The sequence below is a fragment of the Opisthocomus hoazin genome, chromosome 11 (genome assembly GCF_030867145.1).
Source record: "Opisthocomus hoazin isolate bOpiHoa1 chromosome 11, bOpiHoa1.hap1, whole genome shotgun sequence".
NCBI lineage: Eukaryota > Metazoa > Chordata > Aves > Opisthocomiformes > Opisthocomidae > Opisthocomus > Opisthocomus hoazin.
The window spans coordinates 24,318,651-24,336,560 of NC_134424.1; the positions used below are offsets into that span (position 1 = coordinate 24,318,651).

Here is a 17,910-nt window from a genome sequence, read left to right on the forward strand (position 1 = left end):
GCTATTCTGGGAACATCGAGTTCAGTGGCCTGTTCAGGGAAACACTTGTGCACCTGTTTATTTTAATAGGGCTTGGGCATCTGCTGAAGCACTTCCCAAAAGTGTTTGGGGCTCACGGCAATAAAAAAAGATTTTATTGTTTGGGGCTTTTTTTACAGATACTAAGATCCTGAGACTTTCCAGTGAAAATGGTAAGTTTTTATAAAAGTACTGAATTCAATGAAACTTCACAGCAGAGGAGGAAATCTGCCTTTTAAAGCAAACTGGGGTTTTGCAGATCCAGCCCTCCCACATTCACTGTTAAGGAGCCTTGCAGTTCATGCAATTTTGTGCAGGTGTATGAAGTTATCTTCAGAAACAAAGCATTATTTATGTACTTCACCACTGCAATAAAAAGTAAATCCCCTTTTAAAGCCAAACATATGGTTAAAATACTTCTTTTTTTTCCTTCCTCTTAAATTGTACGTAGATGCAATCAAGCGCATCTACAACTTTGTTGGCAGAATTCAAACTCGGTCAAACTGGGCTTCTTACCTACATGGACTTTTCTGTCCCGAGATGCTTCCCTCACTTCAGCCAGATATGGAAATCTGAAAAACGCTTCCTCCAACGACCCGCTGGCAAGGCTCAGTGGTATGCGCTCCCTTTCAAGCCCAAGGCAGAAAGTCAGAGGACTTCCCTGAGGTGGCCAGCGCCCAACCAGTGCAATACTTTCTAGCATTTTACATTGCACCATAAACTAAAGAACAGGTATGTTAGCTACTACACCTTAGGAAAGAAACACTGACCAGTAGACTTCGCATCCATGTCCCACGTGAACTGGGGCTAAGAACAGAAGCTAAACCCAAAGGCATGACAGCAAGGAAATCAGACAGCAAAGGCAGCACTGGCGGGAGCTTGGAAGATAACATGGGAGCACAGTACTTGTGGACAGGGGAGAGGGGACAGGAGGGAGGGGGATTGCAATGGGGGAGCCAGCACCAGGGGAGGGATTCTCCTCTGCGGGTCGACAAACTCCTTTTCCAGGTAGGGATGTCTAGGCCCGGATTCTGCTCATCACTGAGTCACCATGGTCACAGATAAAGGAAGGAAATACACTCTCTACCTAGATTTTGGCTACAAAAAATTATCTTCTTAGGTACTTTAATGGGGAATATAACACAGAGGTTTCCTTTGTAATTAAATATTAAGATTGCACATGAAATCAAACTTAATTTTCATCATCTGGCCTTCAGTTATGGAGATTTGACTTAAGCGAGCACAAAAGAGGGCTTTTGAATTTCAATACTGTAGCAGGAACAGCACATAATAGAGAAGATGTGAACTACAGCTTTACAGTCCTGTTTTTCAGATTAATCTTACAGCCTCTGTTTGAATAGAGTTTCTTTCAGTTGCAGCTAAGCAAAGGTTAAAAGTCCATTTCAATTTTCTGCCACGAGAAACGTTCAGTGCAATGACAGTCTGTAACGGGTGTCGAGCTCCCACTGCTGCCCTTCGCTGTGGAGAAGAACAGGGCAAAGCAGCAAGAAAGCTACCACAGCACTCAGGACTGCAATCAAAAAACCTCAGTCTGCTTTTGCATTCAGTTAGCCTCCTGGCAGTAAATGCTGGTCAAAGCAATAAATATATATACACTCTGTCTACATATAAAGTACTTTATAGTTCAAGCAAAGATTGATGAATATAGAGCTGTGAGAATTACTTGCTGTATGGAACAGAAAACAAATCATCACGATGCTGAGGTATATTCATTATTTAAGGGTCTCTGCTTTCTTCAAGGAAATTCAAGTGAGCTTACGTATTTTAGGAAAGCAAAATCATTGAGCAAGACTGTAATACCCCCTGTTTCAAGAGTAGATTAAACTTAAACTAGGTCTATAAAGAGGTGCAAAGAGGAAAACACACTGCTAGGTTTAATGTCTTTAGATTTCTTTGTTATGCATTTAAGTGAGTAATTATTTATGAACTTTGCTCCACTTTAATGTCCAAACTTGCTAGTAAATTCTCCTTTGCCCAAAAAGCTTCAAATGCTTCCACCTTCCTTCTGACACAGTTTTGTGAATTCACTTTCAGCTCTTGCACTACAAATCCATCAACATGTTTTGCTTTAACTGGCAGACTGAGCAAAGAGGCCAAAATCTTCACTGGCTGACAGAGAATTAAACTACAGTTTTTTATGCCTAAGAAAGTTCTGCTCAGACCAGTGCTGGAAGAACAGCACATGTGGACAATTTGTTCTCTGGCTGCCCTGTAGATGCACAGACCTCTGCCTTCACTATGGCTGCAAATCCAATACTCTTCAAAAGAACAAAACCCACAAAACTTATTTGAGAAAGACCTCTACCATTCATGTAAATATCTGCACATGGGCAAACTGAATTGGTTATGGAGATTGCCACACATGATCACACGAGCTGTGCAAACTTCACCACCCACACGACTGTGCCCAGTGCCTAAGCCAGCCGCTCTGCAGTGCCCGAGGGGCATGGGCAGGACCTGGCTCCCAGTCCTGCAGGCAAAGGAAGCAACTGCTCTGGCAACAGAGGCTTCCTAAAGGGTAAGGGTAGGGAAAGGCAATGAAACAAGCTCTTTGGGAGGGCTCTGGTGCCCTGCGGCCCCATCTTTACCCATCAAGTAGATCAGTCTTGCCAGAATGGTGGCAACAACAAGGAAGTTCAGTGCTGCCTCCAGATTTCATCTAATGAAACAGATAAAACTATAGCCACTGACTAAAATACAGGTCTTAACATTTCTAACATATATAATGTTAACAGACATTCAATTTGAACATCCCTAAACGTCTTTCCTATTTGAACTGAAGCCAGACTGCAGGTACGCACTCCTTAGCCTTGACCTTTGACAAGACTCCCTCTGGCATACAGAGAAGTGCAGTCACCAGCCAAATTCCAGCCCACTGTTCAGCATCACTGAGCAAATCTTATTTATGTAACGAGCGCAGAATTTGCTTATAGTGCAACAAATATTCAGTAAGAAATCTGGTATTTCTTTCTCGAAACCAGACATGGAACAGCATTGAAAGGTCTCATAGAATTCCAGTAAACAGTTTTCAAAAGACTTTTCTTCTTGCGCACATTCATTTTATTTGTTATTCATTCTCCAGCAGACACTTTGAGACAACATTGAAACTCCTCTGTGTGGTTGTGTCTGCCTGTTAGCACGGCTTCCACAATTTGTTTCAATAGGAAGCTGGAACAAGCCAAGCTCATTTCTTCTACATGCTCCTCCCTGCAGCGTGCCTACGAATTTCCTGCCAGTGTCCCAATCTGTTGCTCCAGGTTATTCAAGTATAGCTCGAAGGCGGAAAAGCACAAGAGTGCGACTTCTAATAGCAACACACGAAGCAGAAGAAAACAAGGTGGGGGACAGTACTATAATACCACCAGAAAGCAAAGAAGGGCGGTTAAAACAGACCTTCCAAAGAAAGCCAGGCAAAAATAGAGAAATGACGTGTTCAGTAAGAGCAGAAAGATGAAGACAGATAAACAGAAAATCATCTGCAAAAGAAATGCAAAGCAAAATACAACACATGAAGGCACAGAATTACGTCAGCTTGGCAAAAGGAGCAAAAAAAGAGAAATGTGAAAAAAACTTGCAAAAAAGTATTTGGCTGTCCGCTCACAAACTGCAGGAGAAGCAGCAAACAAGAACTGTGAGACTTACAACACTCCCAAGTTTGACAAAAGGAAAAGCCATCACCAGCCGTCCCTCAGAATGACTGCAGATGAGCAAGGAAATAAATTTCGGCATAACAAAGTGTTCTGTGGCACTTCTCTCACATTTAAAACCCTCACCAACAACAAACTCCTACAATGAAGCAGACAAAGTCCCAGGGATCTTCTGAAGATCTTTCAGCAGGAGATGGGTTCGCACCTGGAGCTCTACGTAAAAAATGCCAGGGTCTTTCAGCTGTCTTTAAGATGATACAGGTGTATCTGCCTTCTGGGTTTTCATTCCACCCTGCCAGCTTTTGACCAGCAAACAGCTCCTGCTTCTTCCCCGTGTTCCCCACACGACTGACGCGACGCAGCAGGCTTTCGACACAGTCTCGCATGATATCCTCCTAGGGAAGCTGAGGAAGTGTGGGCTGGATGAGTGGTCGGTGAATGAATGTACCCTCAGCAAGTTTGCTGATGACACCAAACTGGGAGGTGTGGTAGACACACCGGCAGGCTGTGCTGCCATTCAGCGTGACCTGGACAGGCTGGAAAGTTGGGCAGAGAGGAACCTGATGAGGTTCAACAAAGGCAAATGCAGGGTCCTGCACCTGGGGAGGAACAACCCCATGCACCAGTACAGGCTTGGGACGGACCTGCTGGAGTGCAGCTCTGGGGAGAGGGACCTGGGTGTCCTGGTGGACGACAGGTTAACCATGAGCCAGCAGTGTGCCCTGGCTGCCAAGAAAGCCAATGGAATCCTGGGGTGCATCAAGAGGAGTGTGGCCAGCAGGACGAGGGAGGTTCTCCTCCCCCTCTACTCTGCCCTGGTGAGGCCATATCTGCAGTGCTGTGTCCAGTTCTGGGCTCCCAACTTCAAGAAAGATGAGGAGCTACTGGAGAGAGTCCAGCGGAGGGCTACGAGGATGATGAGGGGACTGGAACATCTCCCCTACGAGGAGAGGCTGAGGGAGCTGGGCTTGTTCAGCCTGGAGAAGAGAAGGCTGAGAGGGGACCTTTGAAATGCTTCTAAATATCTGAAGGGTGGGTGTCAGGAGGATAGGGCCAAGCTCTTTTCAGTGGTGCCCAGTGACAGGACAAGGGGCAACGGGCACAAACTGAGGCACAGGAAGTTCCCTCTGAACACGAGGAAGAACTTCTTCCCTCTGAGGGTGACGGAGCCCTGGCCCAGGCTGCCCAGGGAGGTTGTGGAGTCTCCTTCTCTGGAGATATTCAAGACCCGCCTGGACAAGGTCCTGTGCAGCCTGCTGTAGGTGACCCTGCTTCAGCAGGAGGGTTGGACTAGATGACCCACAGTGGTCCCTTCCAACCCCTACTATTCTGTGATTCTGTGATTCTGTCTGTGACGATGCCAGCAGAGCTTTTGCTGCAACAACTCACTGCAGCGGGCTTTCCACAGCCCCACCGCAGTTACCTCCAGTCAGTACTTCAAGCTAAACACAGGCTCTTCCACCAGCGTGGCAACAGCTAATTAAGGTCACAGCACTCACAAAAGTCTTTTGTAGAGCCATTATTACGTTGTAGGTTATCTCCTTCACCAGAGTTAAAGGTGTAATTAATGTATCGGCAGATCCTTGAAGCCTTCTACGCCAACCACTGTTAGGCAGCCTCCCAAGGCACGCTAACGAGAACAGATCTGCAGCCAGCTACAGAGCCTGCTGTGTTTTTCCTCTGCAGTAAAGGAACCAGAACGGCTATGGTGCAACTGGACTGGTTTTATGAGAATTTTCTTTCTCTTCAATCATACACAATTGCAGCAATTGTGTAACCTCTGCAGCATTGGAATGCTTACTGCTATCCGAGTCTAGAAGTAGCCATCCTATAATGTGCGTAATGAGTGCGTCACAGTCCAGGTTTAATGAAATGTTCTGTCTATAGCAGCCATGGACATTGAGCCTTGCAGTGCTGACCAGTCAGTCGGAGCATGCACCTTCAGTATGCTCACCAGTTAACCCTGCCTCGCTGCGTACCTCCCCTCACGGGCAATCTCCTGCGCACAGCACGGGCGAAGAGCTAACGCTCTGGGGTCTTCCAAGCCTGCAGGCCTGTCACCACGAGGTGCAACTGAAGCTAACATCAAGAGCAGGGCTCAACTGATGTAAACACTGCAGCACGCAAACTCCACATCAATCTTAACAGGAAGTATGCAAAAGGATGCATGCAGGACTGAAGAAATTTTTTAAAAATTCAACCCTATACACTGGAAAATCATGAGGTATTTTAAAAATATTATTTCCCCAGCCTGAATCATGAGATTTTACCTAACTGCAAGCAATGTCATTATCATCACATTTTCCAGTTACTTCCAGCCTCTGCAATTACTTACTTCGCTGATCTACGTCATGTGCTGTTGGAAAGATCACGCCCGATTTCATGAGCCTCAGCTAAGGAATGTCTCACATTTCCTGACTGACATTTTCTAAGGGAAAATAGAGATAATAAAATATCTAGATCGTTACTTTAAATAATCATAACTTTGGGTAATTCATTATGCTCCTTTTTTTCTTTTTACTATTATAATACTTTTATAACTGCTTTACAACAAACACTGTACACCAACAGACATGAGTATGGTTTCAAGAGGGAACACGACTCAAATAATAACACCTTAACTCGATGTAACCGTAAAGGAGGCACAATTTTTGTCTTGTTTGAATGGGACAAGCCATACACGAGAGCGCTACTGCACGCCATGACAATGCAAAGAAACGTGCCAAGGCGGCAAGGAGAGGGTGCAAACCTTCAAACAGCTCCTCCACAGCTCTGCACGAACTCGGCAACAAGACCGCAGTCTTTACCTATAAACCTCCTGCTTTCCCCCTGTGTAAGCGGCTTTCTGACGGTCTTACTGGCGTTTAAGTGAAATCCATCTCAGCCAGGACGCTGAATTTTTCAGGAGGTGGGTGGTGTTGTCACAGGAGTGAAATGACAGGAGTGCTGTAATAATCCCAAACCATTAACATATTTCAGTGTGCCAACATCTCGCCACACACACTCATTTCATGATTTTCTTTGCCATGGTTGCTAGCGTCCTACATTTTCAAAGGGTTACACGGGGCGTTGAACTTTTGACATGCATTCAAAGGAACGATGTATGTCCTGACACCAGAAAACACAAGCTTGAAGACTTGTTTCCAGAAATGTTTTCAGCATGTTCCTGGCCACCCCCTCCCCTTTCCCTATGGTATCTTTCAGTACCATACCTCAGATCAAATGCAAATTTGTTGGCTGTCTGCTGGCAAAGGCACAAACCCCCACGCATGTCTGCAGACGCAGTACGCAAAGAGTTCTGCTGAAAAATTCCGGGCAGGTGCTCCAGTGTCTGACACAGGGCCTGAATCTGCCCTCGGGGCTGAAAAGAGATGTTGTGCATCTGGAGCTGCGTGGTCTGAAAAACCCCAAGACCTGATACAAAGAACAGATCTTCGAAAAACAAAGATCTTGCACGCTGGATTCCAGCTCTCCTTTTATTCGATGGTCCTTTTATCAGTAGTCTAATTTTCCTGACTTCCTCTCCTGGCAATTCTATATACTTTTGATTTTACACTTATGCAAATAATATCAATTGCCCTTGACTAACGCAATAGTTTGTCATCGCTTAAGGGCCCATTCCACTGGGCACCCTGTTTTTTGTTTCTGCTGTTACAGAAATTGCAGTTCACTATTGCCACTCAAATTTTATGTGCAGAAAAGTCAATGTACTCCTGAATTATGAAAGATTGTTCACTCATGGCTTTATCTAGAGTTCTGCTTTATAATTTTTCATAAGGCTTTTGAACTTGCCATTTTTATAGAAATAGCTTTCATACAAATACCAGGTCACCCACGCTACCAAAGGAATTGCCCAGCAAGGCATCCCCTACGTGCCATGAAGAAAGGGGGCCGATCGGCGGTGAGTCAAAGCACACGCCTGCCTACCTGCATCGCTGCAAAACCGACATGGACGCTCGAGACTGATGAATGCACTTTCTGAAATGCTTTCTGACACCGAGATGTACTTGACGAAAAGATACAGATGTGTGTGAAGTGGGACCTACTTTTCTTTTCATATGAATGTGCAGATGACAACTAATACAAAATGTGATTGGAATTAGACTGTATTCTAGTATTTAAGCCATGATGAAAAAGAAATTTAAATACAAAAATGGTCTTAACTGCAAACACACAATTCGAGTTTCACCAGATGATGAAGTTCCCTATTTAAGAGATGCGACTGGCAGGCAGTTCCATACCTTTAATCAGCGCTGTAAATCTGGAACAGGTTTCTGATCAAGTAGAATAATTCTGCTAATTTTTTTCTAGTTACAGTTTAACTAAGTTTGCATCAGTTCAGCTTAAATATGTGTCGTCTGAACAGTGGGGAGCACTGCTTGATTCACTGGCCTGAAGTACGTCTCGGAGCACAGTGCGGGCATCCATGGCGTTCACGCCTAACGCCAGCACGCAGCAACAGACTGACGAGTGCACCCCAAGGCATCCGAAACGAGACGACCGTTTGCAGCAGGGATTTCATGCTGTCAGGGCTGCATGTATGAGCTGGGTGTAATCCAACAAGCTAGAAGATAATATTAGCAAAATCATCAGTTCCTGCATGCTGTTGCATTAATTGAACATCCATGAAATTGGCTGAATCAAAGCACCGACGGATTTTTGCCCTCCGAGTATTTATTCTGGGCACGGGTTGAAACAGGTTTGCATGACTTCTTGCAGTGTTTGGGTTTCCTAAATCTGAAAGAGATTTCATGGTGCTCTGGGACGAACGTGGTGGTTGTCTCCACCTCTCCCACGAGCTGAAAGAACAGAAGTCAGGATATTCGAAGTCAAAGGCCCAAACAAGCCCCCTCGTGTTTGTACAGAAATTGGTTTTGTGCTCGAATCAGAAGCCCACGCTCCTGCGTGGGATCCACGTACAGTACCACCATGTATTCAGAAGAGGAACCGATCTCACATTTGCAGGTGTAGCTTACCCTCACCGGCAGCTCGGGCATCGAATTGAGGCTGTTGGTGGAGCAAAGCACCATCGTGTTCCCAACACGCAAGCGTCGCCCACCCACCCTCACTGTCCACAGACGAGCACCGGGTGCCAGGCACTCAGGCCCTGCTCTATTATGCGCCTTAATGAAAACAACTCCAGGGAACTACGGACGATAATTAGAACATGAAAGAAGCTCGTCTGAAGCACATGACCTGTCTGACACTAAAACTTCTCTACAATAGTTATTTCTGAGAGCAAATGCCTACAAGATCTGAAACACACTGCCACTGAGGCTGTGCAAAATGTGAGTATTTCAAACAAAATGTGTTTTGGCTGTCAGATGTAGCAGTAGCAAGGTAGAAAATCTCAAAGGAAAAAAAAATTCTTCTCTATGTTCAAACAAAATAAGATCAGCTGAAAAATATTTTCATTTCATCCATATCTAGGCTGAGATAAACTACAGAAATTTCAGCCAAAATGAGAATTTTTGCAAAAATCAAAGTTACAGATACGGCAATTCAGAAGACAGCCATTTCATCATGAACTGTTATGTCACACCTTAAAAAAGCTCTACCATAATTCAAGACTATTTTTACATTATTATAATGTTCCTCCCCACCTGGGAAGGAACAACCCCATGCACCAGCACAGGCTGGGGCTGACCTGCTGGAGAGCAGCTCTGCAGAGAGGGACCTGGGTGTCCTGGTGGACAACAGGTTGACCATGAGCCAGCAGTGTGCCCTGGCTGCCAAGAAAGCCAATGGGATCCTGGGGTGCATTCAGAGGAGTGTGGCCAGCAGGTCGAGGGAGGTTCTCCTTCCCCTCTACACTGCCCTAGTGAGGCCTCATCTGCAGTGCTGTGTCCAGTTCTGGGCTCCCCAGTTCAAGCAAGATGAGGAGCTACTGGAGACTCCAGCAGAGGGCTACGAGGATGATGAGGGAACTGGAGCATCTCTCCTATGAGGAAAGGCTGAGGGAGCTGGGCTTGTTCAGCCTGGAGAAGAGAAGGCTGAGAGGGAACCTTAGAAATGCTTCTAAATATCTGCAGGGTGGGGGTCAGGAGGACGGGGCCAGACTCTTTTCAGTGGTGCCCAGCGACAGGACAAGGGGCAACGGGCACAAACTGAAGCAGAGGAAGTTCCAGCTGAACATGAGGAAGAACTTCTTCCCTCTGAGGGTGACGGAGCCCTGGCCCAGGCTGCCCAGGGAGGCTGTGGAGTCTCCTTCTCTGGAGATACTCAAGACCCACCTGGACGCGGCGCTGTGCAGCCTGCTGTGGGTGACCCTGCTTGGGCAGGGGGTTGGACCACATAATCCCCAGAGGGCCATTCCAACCCCTGCCACGCTGTGATTCTGTGATAACTCTAAATTCAAAGAAGACCTTCTAAGCATAATACTTTATTATTTGTTTGTGAGTTGTACTGTATAGAACAAAAAATATATGGAACATGACTTCTTTTACATACCTAACCTTTTATTTGTTTTTGCTACGTCTTCCAATTATTATAGTAAATATTCCCACAACTCTCAGTTACTCCCAGTTATTATTGTAAGAGTAAAAAATCAGCACAGAAATTTTATGTGCAACAAGACCAGTTGTAAGAAAGAGGTATCTTTATCGGTTTGGTGGAAGAACAGCCATGACTCACACCACCAGAAAAATATTACAAGAAGGAATTATTCACTTACGTTCTATTGCATCATTACGCATATAAATGCTGCTGTTATTGCTGCACCGCCCAGCTTTATTGCATACAATGAATCAAGGCATTAAGTATTGCCACACAGCACAGAAAATGTGATGTATTAAAAATAATGGATTCAGCAATGTACAGTATGTATATGAGGTTATAAATGCTCTATCAATTAACTATTTACACCCCACCACAGTTTACTGCCACATAAAAGTATAATAAAATTAGCTGCAAGAGGTGTATGTTAAAATCTTCTGACATTTTTTTGGATGGATTTCCATAGTAAGTGTGAAAAAATAAACATCTTCAAGGCAATAAGAAGTATTACAGTAAAACTTCCCTTTCAGTGTGAACAATACTGACAACTGTTCTTTTGTTACCCAGACATCAGAGGAAAAAATTATAAAGCTTTGGCTATTTGTAACAAGTGGTATATTTTAAAGTTTCATTAGCTTTCGGAGAGCTGAATATATCTATTATGGGAACAGTGACTGCACCATTGATAATCACCTTTAACAGCTTCACGTTTTAACTTACTGCTACTAACCTTTAGTTCTTTAGGAATCAAAAGGATCACCAAACTCTGCCTGCATCACTACAAAGCATGTAACGAAAAACTGAATTGGCTTCTACACTAAAACTAGCAAATATCAGGGATTCTCCAGTGCACCGCATTACTCTAGGTGGAACTGAAAAGACCAAATCCTACCCCATGTGCACAAGATTATGAAAAGAGCTTTCAAATGAGAAAACTAATAGCTTCAGATTTCCTTGCTAAAGCACAGCCTCAAAAATTTCACAGGTATGAGGAAAACACTGGCTAAAAGTCTGTTTAAATTATGATCAAAACCACAAACATGAAAAATATTCTCAGCTTGCTTTTCCCAGACAAATCGTGAATACACACACTTTCCTCACCTGAGGGAGTATGTTAGCAGTGGACAGGCTTTCTGTTAGTTTCCTCACTTACTTCATTATTTGTACTACAAATATTTTTTTTCTCCCTGTCTTCACACTGCCTACACTGGCTCTTTGAAAAACTGATTTAAATATCTTCATTTACTTTTTACTCCTTTCACTATTGCTTCACTGCTCTGCTAAGTAACTTTGCAGTTTGCTGCTCAATAGTCACCAAACGGAACTCAACAAGCAAACAAACAGAAGCCCCTAACTCTTTGTGCACGAGAAGAACTTTTCGGTGCATCACTTACCACCCACGGTTTGTCGCAGAAGTTGTAGACCGACTCCAGGGAGTTGACGCTCGGGATGCCGGCATACTGCATTCCAATGATCAAGTTACGGAAATCTTCGTTTTCTGCCATGCTGAACGAATGTTGTCGAACAAGGACAAAATCAGGCCTGAACGACCTAGCAAGAAAAAGATATGCTGCTAACAGGCAAGGATCAAACTGTTTTACCTTCAACAGCAAAACCTTAACACGGAAAAATGTCTCGCTGATGGGCAGAGAAGTACTAAAAGAACATCCAGAACAAACACTACAAGACAGAGGGCATTATGCATTATACCGCACGCGGGAGTGCACGGAGTTTATCAGCGCCAGGTAGTTCTATCTGGTTAAATCAATTACCCACAAAACCGGTACTATAAAATCCTTGTGATCTCATTATCAGAGTTATCTGATGACACGAAGATTTCTCTGTTCCTTAACAAAAGCAGTAGTTTTACCAAGTTTTCTCACAAACTACACATATACCTCTTTGCAGATGCCATTTTCTGGAGGTTCCCAACTCACATTAAGTATCAACATGTTTTGCTGCTAAATTGGTCTCAATACTTTGTTCTGCTTGGAAAACTCTCTACAGAAAAGTCACTAAGGAGCAGTGATCAAGATTTCCTGGCTCCAAAACTTCTATCGTTGGGGGAAAAAAAAATCCAACCCAAACCCTAAAAAAAATCTCTTACTCTTCTAAGGAAATAATCTTGTGGATTTGGCATAAGTGGTTGTTGTGTTAAGCTGCTGTATTTTTAGAACACACAAGAGATTAAACAGTTGTGAGTTTTAGAGCACAACGCACACTTATTTTCAGCATTTATTTTTCCTGATCTTTTTACATGGGAAATTTTCAGATCTTTTATTTGGACAGATGCTGTGCAAAAACACGAAGACACAAGCCATGCTGTATGCTGTCCAGCTCCCTGAACTCTTACTCTCGCCTAAAGATAAACATCAGCAGCAAACTGCCAGGTCACTGTTAGGGGCCTGATCTGCCTTTCTGAATGCAATTGTTCAGCCAAACAACTGCTCCACTTCACTCATACTTAACTGCACTGGCCAAAATAGGAGTAATTCCCACAAATTAGATAAAATATAGGACTGCCTGAAATAATTTTGCTAATACTTACTTCAGCTTTTACATTGGCCAGACATACCCCTGCTTTCTCCCCTTACACTTACAGGGCTGTTGATGGCCTCACTGAAAAAAAAATGGTAAAATGACCCTGCTTTCAATTGGAATAATCCTTTTTGGACAAAACAACCTCCTTGGAAATCTCAGGCCTTTAAACCGAAATCTTTCAAGCAGACAGTGATATTCCAGTAACTATCCTGAGAGAAGTACTATGACTTGGCCCGTTTCAATAGAAAATATTCAACTCTGAAAATAAATACTGCTCATCTGGAAAAGTCTGGCATGTACAAAATCACCAAGACTACCTTTATTTCTGAAGCAAACACCCAAATCGCTAGGCCTAACTCCCAGTCGTGTATTCTTTATATGAGACTTCATTCCTGTCTTAATCAAATCCATCTTTCATGGGATCAAAACGCCAAGCGGTTTCCTCCCGTCACAAACAGGACTGAGTGCACTGATCCCATACTTTATTTCCTACTTTTCATGCCAATGACCAAGGTGCGTTGCACCAGTCAAAATCCCTATGGCACATACACAAAAAAATCATGCAGTACCTTTTACTTGCATACATCATGTAATTTACTGCTTTATTTGCTGTTATTCTATTCAGTTTTCCTTACCTGACAACTTTAGTGCCATTTCGAAAGACTTGGATATCGACTGCATAATTGCCATCAGCATGGGCTATCAAGTTGATTTCTGAAAATTCTGCCTATGAAAAGAAAACTCACATTAGTCACTCTGGTTTATTTTACCTTTATTTTCCTAAATCCTTCTTTTAAAGTATTAGTATCTGAACTGCTGACAATACACATTTGGAATATACTGAGCACAAGGAGGATACTAATCCAGCAGTGTTTGCCACGTATGACATATTACATCTGAATAAATCCTACTAGAAAGAACGCAAAAACCAAAAAACTTTATGAAAAAGTCCTGTGGGGCAAGAGCAAGTGTATTTTCTTCATTCATGCCTGCACAGAAATGTAAAGATTATATTTTTGCTTTGCATGTTGTTACTGCAGAGATTAATACAGACTGAACAAACATTTCTGTAAAGTTTTGAAGAAAACAGTACAAAAGCAATGTTAAAATAACAGAATATATTCTAACAGCATTTAATGTCTCTTCATACAGAATCACAGAATCACAGAATCACAGAATAGTAGGGGTTGGAAGAGACCTCTGTGGGTCTATTTCCTTTATGTGCACTTACTCTTTTTAAAAGAACTGGTGAATGAAAAATTGACTCGCAAAATGCATAAATAAAGAATGTTTCCAAAGTATCTTCTCACACTCAAAATGTGGACTTTAAAAGGAATCACTCCCATACTCTGAATCTACAGTTATCTGAAAGGAAAGGACAGGATGTTTTTCATTTATCCACAGTTTTTCATCAGCTGCAGCTCTCCAGGCACTTTACAATAACATTACACAGCAGAACGACTGAAATGCAGCCAACTGCCTTCCAGCGGATAAAGGCGTCTTTGCTATCCTGGACGCTAAGACAGAGTAGAGAGTGGCAGAATTCTCACCAGCGTCCTCTTGAAAAACGGTATCGCTGAAAGTCTTCCTCAGTGAAATCTGTGTCAGGCTTTCAGAATTCAGCGTTCAGCTCAGGCGAGTGCTCACTACTCTAACCACCCTTCCAACTCAACAGCGTAACTGTGTGCTTGATTTCAAGCACTGAGGGCTCTTCGTGCAACCCCATATGCTCACACACTTCCCTGGATCAATGCTACAGTGTTCTAAACACCAGGGGCAGTTTTCAGATTGTTGTAAGAACAGTACAAATGCTGAGAGACTGAAATATTTGTGTAAGCGCTGACAACGTTAAAGAACTATTTAAAATTGTATTTAATCTGAGATTGACAACCGATCTCTCAAATTAACATATCATATTAAACAATTACAAGGATTCACAATATAGATTTTGCAGTTTAACAGTTTAGTACATGACAAAATATTGTATATTAAGATAGGTTGCTGTAAGTAGTGTAAAAATAAAATAATGCTCTCTGGTGTAAGCAAAAGAACACTAAAGTAGCCGTTAATAACTGTTTCTGTGCTATTGTCACAGCATCAATGTGTTACAAAGTCATTAGTAGGGTTCAGAAACTTTCAACCTCTTACTGATTAAAGGTGGCTCTGGTCCTACAAGGGACCCTATGAAGGAAATTCTAGGCTTACACACAGCTTTTGTCAATATTAAAGAGACAGCGTGTGTGATGTCAACTGCCTGGTCTGATCTAGGTCTGAATAGTATTTGGGGAAAAAATAGCTTATCTTCTTTTTCCAGTCTCTCCCTCAATACTCTCGTAGATCCCTGGCAAAGCTTTCCATGTCTCCAAGCCAAGAACACCAACAGATATTCAACAGTGTAAAGAATGGAGCAAAGCTAGATGCTTTACAGTTACAGTGAATTTAGACAAGCTGAATCCACACAGCTAGTGATAATTTTCCCCTCACTCTTTCCAATTCCAATAACAAAACAATTCAGTTTAAGTACTGAAGCTTCTTCCAGTAGCATCTATTTGTAGAACTCAAGATTGAAAAGCAGTGAAAAAACTTATTCACTTCCCTAGTTTCAGATCTCTGGCTCAAATAAAACAGCCCTAATTCTAATGCACCCTGAATTATATCTCCATATTTATTCAGTGCTTTTTTAAACAATCCCACACGGCAGCGCCGCGAGCAGAGCGTACGTGTATTCTGAAGTGAAGGCATCGGTGATGCGGAAACGCAGCGTGTCATTCACAGAGCGTCTGGGAAATTCACCCTCTCTAAGCAACGACTTTTGAATATGACATGTTTTTAATGTCATGCAAATTCTGGTCAGAATCCTCTAAAAAAAGCCACGTTAGCATGAAACATAATTACATCTTTGAGTGTTCTACTTAACTTGAGAGGCTTCTTTGGACTGTGAAGCACTACGTATCAATCCATACATGTACGCATATAGAATCATAGAACCATTTAGGTTGGAAAAGACCTTTAAGATCGAGTCCAACCACAAACCTAACGGTGCCAAGTCCACCACTAGACCATGTCCCTAAGCACCACATCGACACATCTTTTTAATACCTCCAAGAAGGTATGTATTTATACAGAATCACAGAATCACAGAATAGTAGGGGTTGGAAGGGACCTCTGTGGGTCATCTAGTCCAACCCCCCTGCCGAAGCAGGGTCACCTACAGCAGGCTGCACAGGATCTTGTCCAGGCGGGTCTTGAATATCTCCAGAGAAGGAGACTCCACAACCTCCCTGGGCAGCCTGGGCCAGGGCTCCGTCACCCTCAGAGGGAAGAAGTTCTTCCTCATGTTCAGACGGAACTTCCTGTGCCCCAGTTTGTGCCCATTGCCCCTTGTCCTGTCACTGGGCACCACTGAAAAGAGCTTGGCCCCATCCTCCTGACACCCACCCTTCAGATATTTATAAGCATTTATTAGGTCCCCTCGCAGCCTTCTCTTCTTCAGGCTGAACAAGCCCAGTTCCCTCAACCTCTCCTCGTAGGAGAGATGTTCCAGTCCCCTTCTCATCCTCGTAGCCCTCCGCTGGACTCTCTCCAGTAGCTCCTCATCTTTCTTGAACTGGGGAGCCCAGAACTGGACACAGTACTCCAGATGAGGCCTCACCAGGGCAGTGTAGAGGGGAAAGAGAACCTCCCTCGTCCTGCTGGCCACACTCTTCTTGATGCACCCCAGGATCCCATTGGCTTTCTTGGCAGCCAGGGCACACTGCTGGCTCATGGTTAACCTGTCGTCCACCAGGACACCCAGGTCCCTCTCTGCAGAGCTGCTCTCCAGCAGGTCCACCCCAAGCCTGTACTGGTGCATGAGGTTGTTCCTCCCCAGGTGCAGGACCCTGCATTTGGCTTTGTTGAACCTCATCAGGTTCCTCTCTGCCCAGCTCTCCAGCCTATCCAGGTCACGCTGAATGGCAGCACAGCCTTCTGGTGTATCCACTGCTCCTCCCAGTTTGGTGTCATCAGCAGACTTGCTGAGGGTACACTCTAACTCTTCATCCAGGTCGTTGATGAAGAAGTTAAACAAGACTGGGCCCAGTACTGACCCCTGAGGGACACCACTTGTTACCAGCCTACAACTAGACTCAGCGCCGCTGATGACAACCCTCTGAGCTCTGCCATTCAGCCAGTTCTCAATCCACTTCACCGACCACTCATCCAGCCCACACTTCCTCAGCTTCCCTAGGAAATATATACATAGATATGTATTTGAATAAATACACAAATATAAACATAACATTCAGATTAAGTCATTCAGTTACCTGTTCAACCTTTATGTCATATTCTCCATGGACCTTTTTCCCACGAAAAGCCTTGGCCCTGCAGGAAAAAAACAGGAGAGAGAAAATCAAAGATCCATGTATCTGTAATCAGTAGCTACGTAACGGCTTCCCGTACCACCTTCAGTGTCTTGAAAATATGTGTATGTACCAACCTATGGTACCTACTGTACCTGTCACACATACACAGTTCTCTTACCTTCGACATCCTTGTGTCCCCAACATCCCATCACACAGGATTTTGTGATAAAAAGCATCATGTGGTTTTCAACATTGAAGTGTATACTAAAGTATACTGAAATACGTATTTCACAATTATTAATATAAAATGAGTACCACTAAAAAGATGCACTCTTGCTCTTGTTTAAGTCAACAACACCAGTGGAAATTCCCTGCAATGTGAACAACGTCCTAACAACCACTCCTGTTCGTCTCTATCCACTCGGTTTATTTAGGAACACTGGTTTAGGGGAATTGCTATGCTGAGAAACTTTGTATTGTCTTAAAGAAAGTATCAGAGGTACTGGAGACTGTTGTCACCAAATCTGTGAGTGCCTGATTTACTGATCAGTTTGGCTTTTCCTAGACTATAACTTGAGACAATGTAATTAATCTGAAGCAGAGTTTATGAGTAATTATGATGCATCAGGATTGCTGCCACAAAACAGAACTGAATCCAATGATCCAGTCTCTCAGGCCTAAGGAGCAGACATTCTTCTAGGAATCTGTCAGCTGTATGCCTATGGCAGCACGTATCTGCTTGGGAGAACATGGGAATTAAAAAAAAAAATAATCTCTTGATAAAAGGGAATACTCTAACACTCTGAAGTTGCAAAAGGCATGTGGTATCTGTCTCTTTACACCTT

General features: G+C 43.5%; 1 protein-coding gene across 1 annotated transcript in view; it reads right to left on the reverse strand.

Annotated features, from left to right (window-relative positions):
• SYN2 (synapsin II) overlaps positions 1–17,910 on the reverse strand; it is a 206,353-nt gene that overhangs the window by 106,005 nt on the left and 82,438 nt on the right. Inside the window, exons 2-4 of the mRNA XM_075432413.1 lie at positions 17,027–17,084; positions 13,358–13,449; positions 11,576–11,732 (exon numbers count right to left, since the gene is read on the reverse strand). Of these exons, the coding sequence (XP_075288528.1) occupies positions 11,576–11,732; positions 13,358–13,449; positions 17,027–17,084 (307 nt within the window). The remainder of the gene's footprint in view (positions 1–11,575; positions 11,733–13,357; positions 13,450–17,026; positions 17,085–17,910) is intronic.